At 43.7% G+C, this 9540-nt stretch overlaps 1 protein-coding gene across 5 annotated transcripts in view; it reads left to right on the top strand.

Annotated features, from left to right (window-relative positions):
• The first annotated feature begins 2363 nt into the window (after nucleotides 1-2363).
• The window catches only part of Pcdh9 (protocadherin 9), an 865561-nt gene continuing 858384 nt past the window's right edge, over nucleotides 2364-9540 (top strand). For all 5 annotated transcript variants that reach the window (XM_021181288.2, XM_021181286.2, XM_021181287.2 and 2 more), the window contains exons 1-2: nucleotides 2364-2916; nucleotides 4151-7339. In XM_021181288.2, the coding sequence (XP_021036947.1) occupies nucleotides 4304-7339 (3036 nt within the window). In that variant the 5' untranslated portion in view covers nucleotides 2364-2916; nucleotides 4151-4303. The remainder of the gene's footprint in view (nucleotides 2917-4150; nucleotides 7340-9540) is intronic.

The following is a 9540-nucleotide window of genomic DNA, read 5'->3' as shown; positions in this document are numbered from 1 at the left end:
TTACATAAACATGAGACACAGTGTCCTGATACAAGAGCTCTATTTCTCTGTCTTAGTCACTTTCCTTAGAAAAGGATGCCCAGACTCCCCATTCTGGGGCTTTGACCTGAGGTTTTTATTCATTGAAGTCTTGAGGTCCTGCGTCTCATGCTGGGATTTGTATCTTCTCCCTTAGCCTTCATCCTGGTTCCTATTAAGATTTCGTTTTTCAAGCATGGGGTAAATAACGGCCTTACCCAGCAAATAAAGTCATCTCTTCACAGAGAGTAACACCCGTTGGTTATTAACGAGGTTAAATAATTTTTGTTAAGCTGTGGGCTGCCACTCCCTGACTTTGAAATGACTGTGGTGTGATTAAAATATAATTGCATTGTCCATGGAACCAACTGTGCTGTTGTTGATATTGACGGCATCAGAACAGTTCACAGCGAATATGCAAGCATAAGAACATGCTACATTCGCTTCAGTTTTGTGAATGGCACAAGATCATTCACCACAGTGCAATTAAAAAAATCAACCTCTAATCCACTAGAGTTGTTTTAGGACGTTGGTTTTGTCCTCTTGACATCTGGACACATAGGGGTCTTCTTTCCCTTAAACCTTGTTCATCCTAATCACATTAAATGTTAATTTATTACCTTTTGACTGAGTGCAAGCACCATCAACATATTGCCTATAAGAAAAAATGTCTTACCGCACAAGAGGTTGAAAGATTGCACGGTGAACTTTTAGACATTGAACTTTTACTGTGAGGATGCACCTAAGGAAAAGTTTTAATATTAAATGGGAATTACGTTTTTATATGAGAAAAAATGTGATGCCAAATAAGACAGTTAAATATCAGATTACACACTAGAGAGTTGGAAGGCTTGATTTGTGATTTGTTTTTACTTTTAACTTGGTTATCAAAAATTAAATGTTCATGCTTTAAAAATATATATATCAGTAGTCACAAACGTGTGATTCTCACAAATTAAAAAGCCCGAATTTAAAGCCATTACACATAGTGTAAGAAGCACAAGGTTTAGAATAAATGCCCTGTATTCTTCCTCCAAGTTAGCAAAAGTCAACCATGCCTTACGACCTCAGATAACCTTTATATTACCATTCAGGTGGGGATTTGTTGCTTAACTAATAGGGTTTTATTTCAAACTTTATTCAGGCACCTGTCTGGCACCGGTGCTGCCAAACCTTCCTAACTTACTGGTTTTTAAAGATGAGTGAGGCTTTGAGGGAATATGACAGAAATCAGGATGACCTTTTTTGAAGTATCCCATCCAGCCCTGGTATAAAAATGAGAAACACGATTGTGCGGATGTGCTACAGAGCTGAAGTCAGGGCCATGCCTGGCAGGAAAATGTGTCCAGCAGTAAGTGGAGAGGGGGAAAGGAGCTTTGCAGCTTGGCTAACAGCTGCTTGGGATTCCTTCCAGCCAGTCGGAAGCAAAGTTCGCACGTAGGTGAGCTGACAGCAGGCTCGGATGAAGCCTTGGTTCCAGTGAGCTAGGTTTTCCGGGTTCCCTGCGAGGCAAAGAGGAACGACAGAGACTGCCACGACCGGGCGCCAAAGCTCCGATCAGATCCCAGGAAAGGAGACTTCTTGCTCAGCAAACTGTCCGTGGCTGCGCCCATGGACCCCAGCTACAACGTACCTTTTCCCCAGGCACTTTCAGTGACCCTGCACGCAGTAAAAGCTCAGATTAATTTTCTTTCCATTTTCCACCGAGACTCAAATATCTACTGCCCTATCTTTAGCTCTCCGCCCTCCTCGCCCTTCCTTCGAATGTCCCTGCCAGCAAATGCCTCAATTTGCAGCACCCGGCACAGAGCCGGTTTAATGGTTTAATGCGCTCCAGGATTTGCTGGCCAAAACTCCTCACTGAGGGGTGGCTGCGAGTCTCAGCCATCTCTGCAATTTAGCCCTTTCCACTTTGCAGACAGAAATGCATCAAGAGAAGAGCGGCCTCAATGACCCTCACCACCCGGTGGCGAGAATCTAGGTTCCCGGGTTTCGCTCCGGTGCAACCGCACCGCCCTGGCTCCGCCGCGGCAAGCTGGGTAAGAGCTCGAGAGCTCCCGAGCCACCCTGGGTGCTGGCCCCTGCCGGGCATGCTCAGTGCGCGTCCTGAAAACAGCTCTCCCGGGACCGGGATCGTTCCTCCAGGTTTTCGCGGCTGCCGAGGGGCGCTGGGGAGGGGGAGGCTGAAGACAGTCAGCGCCTTGTTCCGCGCCCCCTCCCGCAGCCCTCTGCAGCCTCCCGCACTGCAAGATGCTGGCCAATCAGGACCCGGGGGTGGGGCCTCGGCCGTCACGCCCTCCCTCTGGGCTTATTGAGAGTTATATCAAGAAATTCAGTTCAGAGAGAGGAGAGAGAGGAGAGGGAGAAGGAGAGGGGGGCAGAAGAGAAGGGGAAAACGAAGAGTACGCGAGGTAGGAAGGAGAGCCTCAGTCTCTTAAGCGCGAAAGGACTCACGGATTAAGAATTTGCCGGGCAATTGGCACCCCGGGAAAACATCCAGAAAATCACCATCACCCAACTCTGACGTTTCCTACTAGAAGTTAGAGACTTCAGCAGTATTGCCATCGGATGCAAATGGTAGGCTGGATGCGGTGGGATACACTCCGGAGCTGAAGAAGTGCAATTGGATGTGGTGTGCGTTAAATACCAGAAGAGCCCAGACCCAGTGGGTAAAAGCGAGGAAATGTGGAGAGAATGACTAACGACAAATCTGTGAATTTGTTCTCGGGAGTTGCTAATTTGCCAGCCCGAAGCCACACATTTTACAAGGAGGAAACGTTTTGCTGCTTCTGAATTCTCCCCAAACTGGTGCTACCAGATGCATGGCTTTCTATGTGTTGGAGCAAATCCTTCTTAACTGCAGCCTACCGGGAAAGGGGCAAGGTTGAGGCAACTAATGTAAGTGTAAAGTTTCTCGTATTAACAATTCGAAATGCCGTCTTTAGTTGTGTCCTCGGTGTAGATGAGAGGTGTTTGTAATTGGGTAGCTGGCTAGGGCAGAGCTCGCCTACTGGGTTGTATCTGCATCCCCACCTGCACCACTCAGCTGGAACTAATCGCGGGCATCAGCTACTGTGTAGCCTAATGCAGATAAGATTAGAGCCTGGGAACTGACCAGTTTTACTCCGGTGGGTAGCTGACTGGAGCCTTGCACCCATTTAAACTGCAGTTAGAGGGGCATCTGAGCGGAAGTTCTCCTACGTGTGTTACCGGGTTGCGGTATTTATGTGTAGCAAATGTTACTAATATTCTAATGAGACACCGGATTAAGAAACTGCATTTTTGTTCTTTTATGCTCAATAGAAAAAAATACCGTGATGTTACATAGGAATGTTGGCTGTGTTTCACTTCCATCCCGGCATGCTGGTCCACCTCTGTGATAAGCAATTGTCTATTAGGATACGTTTTTTAAAAAGTTTTAATGTGTTTATTTATCTCAACGGGGGCAATGTGGAAATATGGAGAAAGAAGAGCACCCTCTGAGGAAGAAATGTCAAGTCTTGGTTTTGTGCTTTGAGGCAATGAGAAACCGTAGTGGCCAGTGACTACTGCTGTTGCTGCGGCTGCAGCAGCATGTCCGAATGCTCATTTTCCAGGAGGGTTGGATTATGAGACAGTTTGAAGAACTGGGAGGAAGGAAAAGCAGTCTTTTGAGAGGAGGAGATGACTCAGTGTGGCAGAGAAGAAAACACATCATATCTAACATGTGACAAAGCAGTTGGCAGCAATCATAGCTAAATACTTGAGCTCTTTCCATGGCAAACAACTAGGGGAGGTGGGCTAGAGAACAGGAGGAGGGTTAAATGGGGGGGTAGGGGAAAGCAAAATAAGAATGCACGCTTTGAATTAAACAGTGTTATAAAAAAACAAAACAAAACAGTGTGGGGGTGGGGGGATTCCAGGTAAAAATAGCTGCTGCTGTACTTAATTCAAAAGTAGATGAATTTCATTTTCTCTGGGCAAATGCAACAAGCAGGGGATATTCAGTGATGTGGCCACAGAGTTAACTTGCAAACTGTGGCAGAGCAAACTGCCATGTTTACTAATATGCAGGGAGAGTGAGCTTCGATGTTTTGGTGACTGTGCTTTCATTTACTGAAGAATAATATTGTCTGTACAATTGTGTTGACAGTGGCTGTCTCCACATAAGAGATGAGATGTAATGCCTCCTCCTCCTCCTCCTCCTCCTCCAGTCCATGCACACGTCCTCTTGCAATTCGTGCATCACTCCTCAGTGGGAACCTTTAAACTCTAAAATCCAGGAAAAGAACATAAAGACATTATCATGGACCTGAGGGATTTTTACCTGTTGGCTGCTCTGATTGCCTGTTTAAGGCTGGATTCCGCAATAGCTCAAGAACTTATTTACACTATTAGAGAGGAATTGCCTGAAAATGTGCCCATAGGAAATATACCAAAGGATCTGAATATTTCTCACATCAATGCTGCCACGGGGACCAGTGCCAGCCTTGTCTACAGACTGGTTTCGAAAGCTGGGGATGCCCCTCTGGTGAAAGTATCGAGTAGCACTGGGGAGATTTTCACAACCTCCAACAGAATAGACAGAGAGAAACTCTGCGCCGGAGCTTCTTACGCTGAGGAGAACGAGTGCTTCTTTGAACTTGAAGTGGTCATCCTCCCCAATGACTTTTTCAGGCTGATCAAAATCAAGATCATTGTCAAGGATACCAATGATAATGCCCCCATGTTTCCATCTCCTGTCATCAATATTTCCATCCCAGAGAACACTTTGATCAACAGCCGCTTTCCAATCCCATCAGCCACAGACCCTGACACGGGCTTCAATGGGGTACAGCATTATGAATTACTAAATGGACAGAGTGTTTTTGGACTGGATATCGTGGAAACTCCGGAGGGAGAAAAGTGGCCGCAATTGATTGTTCAGCAGAACTTGGATAGAGAACAAAAAGATACCTATGTGATGAAAATCAAAGTGGAGGATGGGGGCACGCCACAGAAATCCAGCACAGCCATTCTCCAGGTCACAGTAAGTGATGTCAATGACAACAGGCCAGTGTTTAAGGAGGGTCAAGTAGAAGTGCATATTCCAGAGAATGCTCCTGTGGGGACCTCTGTCATTCAGCTCCATGCCACTGATGCAGACATAGGCAGTAATGCTGAAATCCGGTATATTTTTGGTGCCCAGGTCGCCCCTGCAACCAAAAGACTCTTTGCTTTAAATAACACAACTGGGCTGATAACAGTTCAGAGGTCTTTAGATAGGGAAGAGACAGCCATTCACAAAGTGACAGTGCTGGCTAGTGATGGCAGCTCCACTCCTGCCAGAGCCACCGTGACCATCAATGTCACAGATGTAAATGATAACCCTCCGAACATAGACCTCAGGTACATTATAAGTCCCATCAATGGCACAGTGTATCTCTCTGAGAAAGACCCTGTCAATACAAAGATTGCCCTCATTACAGTTTCAGATAAGGACACAGATGTGAATGGCAAAGTGATCTGTTTTATTGAAAGAGAGGTCCCATTTCATCTGAAGGCAGTATATGACAACCAGTATCTGCTAGAGACCTCTTCTTTGCTGGACTATGAGGGCACCAAAGAATTCAGCTTTAAAATCGTTGCCTCTGATTCGGGGAAGCCCAGTTTGAATCAGACTGCCCTAGTAAGGGTTAAGCTTGAGGATGAAAATGACAACCCACCAATTTTCAACCAGCCTGTAATTGAGCTGTCAGTTTCCGAAAACAACCGACGTGGGTTATACTTAACAACTATTAGTGCTACAGATGAAGACAGTGGGAAAAATGCAGACATTGTTTATCAGCTAGGACCGAATGCCTCCTTCTTTGATCTGGACAGAAAGACAGGAGTTTTGACAGCCTCCAGAGTCTTTAACAGGGAGGAACAAGAGCGGTTCATTTTTACAGTAACTGCCAGGGACAATGGGACCCCTCCCCTCCAGAGCCAAGCAGCAGTGATAGTTACTGTTCTGGATGAGAATGACAATAGCCCCAAGTTTACTCACAATCACTTTCAGTTTTTTGTGTCTGAGAATCTGCCAAAGTATAGTACTGTGGGGGTAATCACAGTGACAGATGAAGACGCTGGAGAGAATAAAGCTGTGACTCTTTCCATTCTAAATGACAATGAAAATTTTGTGTTGGATCCCTATTCGGGAGTCATAAAGTCCAATGTCTCCTTTGATAGAGAGCAGCAGAGTTCCTACACGTTTGACGTCAAAGCCACCGATGGAGGACAGCCACCACGGTCCTCTACTGCAAAAGTAACTATCAATGTCATGGATGTCAATGACAATAGTCCAGTTGTCATTTCTCCACCATCCAACACCTCCTTTAAGTTGGTGCCCCTCTCAGCCATTCCCGGTTCTGTGGTTGCTGAAGTGTTTGCGGTTGATATTGACACCGGAATGAATGCAGAACTCAAGTATACCATAGTGAGCGGGAACAACAAGGGATTATTTCGGATTGATCCAGTAACAGGCAATATCACCTTAGAAGAGAAGCCAGCACCTACTGATGTGGGCCTGCACCGTCTTGTGGTCAACATAAGTGACCTGGGGTACCCTAAGGCTTTGCACACTCTTGTGCTGGTATTTCTTTATGTGAACGACACTGCTGGAAACACCTCATACATATATGACTTGATCCGTAGGACTATGGAGACCCCGCTGGACAGGAACATAGGAGATAGTGGTCAACCTTATCAGAACGAGGACTATCTCACCATCATGATTGCCATCGTTGCTGGGGCCATGGTGGTCATCGTTGTGATCTTTGTCACAGTGCTGGTGCGCTGTCGCCATGCATCAAGGTTCAAGGCCGCTCAGAGGAGCAAACAAGGGGCTGAATGGATGTCCCCAAACCAGGAGAATAAACAAAATAAGAAAAAGAAACGGAAGAAAAGAAAGTCGCCCAAGAGTTCTCTTTTGAACTTTGTTACTATCGAAGAGTCCAAACCGGATGATGCAGTTCATGAACCTATCAATGGGACCATAAGCCTGCCTGCCGAGCTGGAGGAACAGAGTATAGGAAGATTTGACTGGGGCCCAGCCCCTCCAACAACCTTCAAGCCTAACAGCCCTGACCTGGCCAAGCACTACAAATCTGCCTCTCCTCAGCCTGCTTTTCATCTCAAACCTGACACTCCAGTTTCCGTGAAAAAGCACCACGTCATTCAAGAGCTCCCGTTGGACAACACCTTTGTTGGGGGCTGCGACACTCTTTCCAAACGCTCCTCCACTAGTTCAGATCACTTCAGTGCCTCAGAGTGCAGCTCCCAAGGAGGCTTCAAGACAAAGGGCCCCTTACACACCAGACAGGTAAACGAGCACTTTTACTGGTCTATAAGTACTGCATACAAGTGCCCAGTCAACCAGTATTAACGTGCCAGTGTGTGTATTGTTTTGGTCTAACTTTAGCTTAGTTATGAAGAGGGAAAAAAAAAAAAACTTGACCCCTTTTTAAAATTCCTCTGGGGCTCAGTCAAGAATTTTTAGAACAGCTTTGAAATTTCTGAGTTCTGAGAATTATTTAACCTCCCAGTTTCCTTCAAATGGCAAAAGATGAAAAGAGGAAATTATTCCAAAATGTCCCGAGATAATGTTTGCTCAAGAAGAAAACCCATCCTGATTTGCCCAATTCTGCTCCTGGGGCTTCCAAATTACTGACTTCAAGATTTTTCACATTACCTTTTGATCTAAAAAGTCACCTTCAAGTATCAAGTTTAAATGACACTTGAAGGTCTGACATCTCTCTCTCATGCTGGAGCTGTGGTCACTAAAGGGGTTAAGGTTTTTTTTTTTATTACTTTTTTTTAACACAGTAAAAAAAGAGCGAGTAGGATATTAAGTGTACATCAGCTGTGAAGCACATGATTATTGATTGATTGCATCTAAGCCATATAGAAAGACTACTCCTTGATTTCAAGTTATTTTATTGTAATATAGTAAGGCTGGAGCTTTCTTAGAACGATTTTCAGTGTCCATAATGGTCATATATGAAAAGAAAAGAAGAAAATACAAGGGGAATGCTTTCTCTCTAATATTACTAATTTATACAGAAAAGAAGGATTCCATTGTAAATACTTTCTCATCTTAGTAATGCATAAGTGATCTGTCATAACTCATTTTAAACTGTGAAAGATGCCATATGAAGAGGGATTAAGAGGCTGAGAAACCTCATATTTCAACCAAATCCAGAATTAGTTTTTCTTAGGTCTAATAATTCCTTGTTAATAAAGATTTAAATGCAGTCCTGTCTAATTTATTTCTTTGGTGCTTCTCTGTTGCCACAAAATTTGAATGTCGATAATAGCCTGTAGATGGCACTAGGGTATCATGTCCCCTGTGCTGGCCAGGTGCCAATCCTGCAGTAGCTGGGAAGATGGGGGAGGGAAGGATCAAGCTGGTAGTACAGGCAAAGATACCTTTTATTTAATGATAGTTCCTCTGGAGCCACTAGCATTTAAGTTCATTTGTTTGCTCTTTAGTGAGTTGCTCTCAGCACATCAAGTTTCTAGGATTTTGGAAGCCACTCTCTGTTATTAGGAGTCCATCTCTGTTGGTGGCCCATACACCACCTTGCTAACCAATTAAAAACATGAATATCAAAAAAAAAAAAACAAAAAACAAAAACAGGTAAAGCAAAATTAACAGAATTGTCTTGGTGAGTCTTTGGGAAATCAAAAAGGTTTTTTGTTGTTGTTGTTTTGTTTTGTGAAGTTGTGATAGAGTAGTGTATCTTACAGAAACTGTTTCCCCTTGTAAATCCTGTAGCTGCTCTGTAATGACTTTGAGACTTCATGACAATAAGGTGTAAAAAATGATTTTTATTAGTCAATCACACAGTACCCTAAGAATATTAAGTATAATTCTTATTATTATGAATGTAAGATCTCCTTTTGTACACAGAGCAATTAAGTACACAGAGCATTGTTGCAGAACATCTGAGTAAACCTGAGATACACAACCTGAAAGAACCTAACAGTTTTGAAGTCCTAGAGAAATCTTTTAGTTGGAAGTGGAAGTCCGAAGGATAGCTCAGTTTCAGGCTAATCTTATCGTTTGAGAAGAGAGTGTTTTTATGACTTGGAAATTGTCCAAGCATAAACAAGATTTTTTTTTTTAAAGTTGTTTAATAGTTTATTATGGCAAGAAAAATAACCGCTGAAACTAAGTGGACTTAGTGAGGAAGTTTCTGTATCAATGAAGAATGATGTGGTGTGCTTTTATATCATTCCTTGAAAAGAACTAGTATAAACAGAAGTGTTTTCTGTGAGATATAAAATCGGTTTCCCAAGGAGAGTTACTTGTCTACCTTCGCATATGATCAAACCTTTCACCTCAGTGTATGGGAATTGCCAGCAAGGTCTAAGCCGAAATCTTTTAAATTTTTTCCATAGTTATTGAACTTAAATATGACACAAGGACACAAATGCTAGTCAGATGTGTTTCAGCAGTTTTTGAAAGCATCTTCTGAGGAAGCTTGGTTTATCATAAAGACATTTGTTTATATATGACAT

The sequence above is a fragment of the Mus caroli genome, unplaced genomic scaffold, assembly GCF_978045245.1.
Source record: "Mus caroli unplaced genomic scaffold, Mus_caroli_1 scaffold_12, whole genome shotgun sequence".
Lineage (NCBI taxonomy): Eukaryota > Metazoa > Chordata > Mammalia > Rodentia > Muridae > Mus > Mus caroli.
Note: the sequence above shows the minus strand (reverse complement) of the source record. Positions and strands in the feature narration are given on the sequence as shown.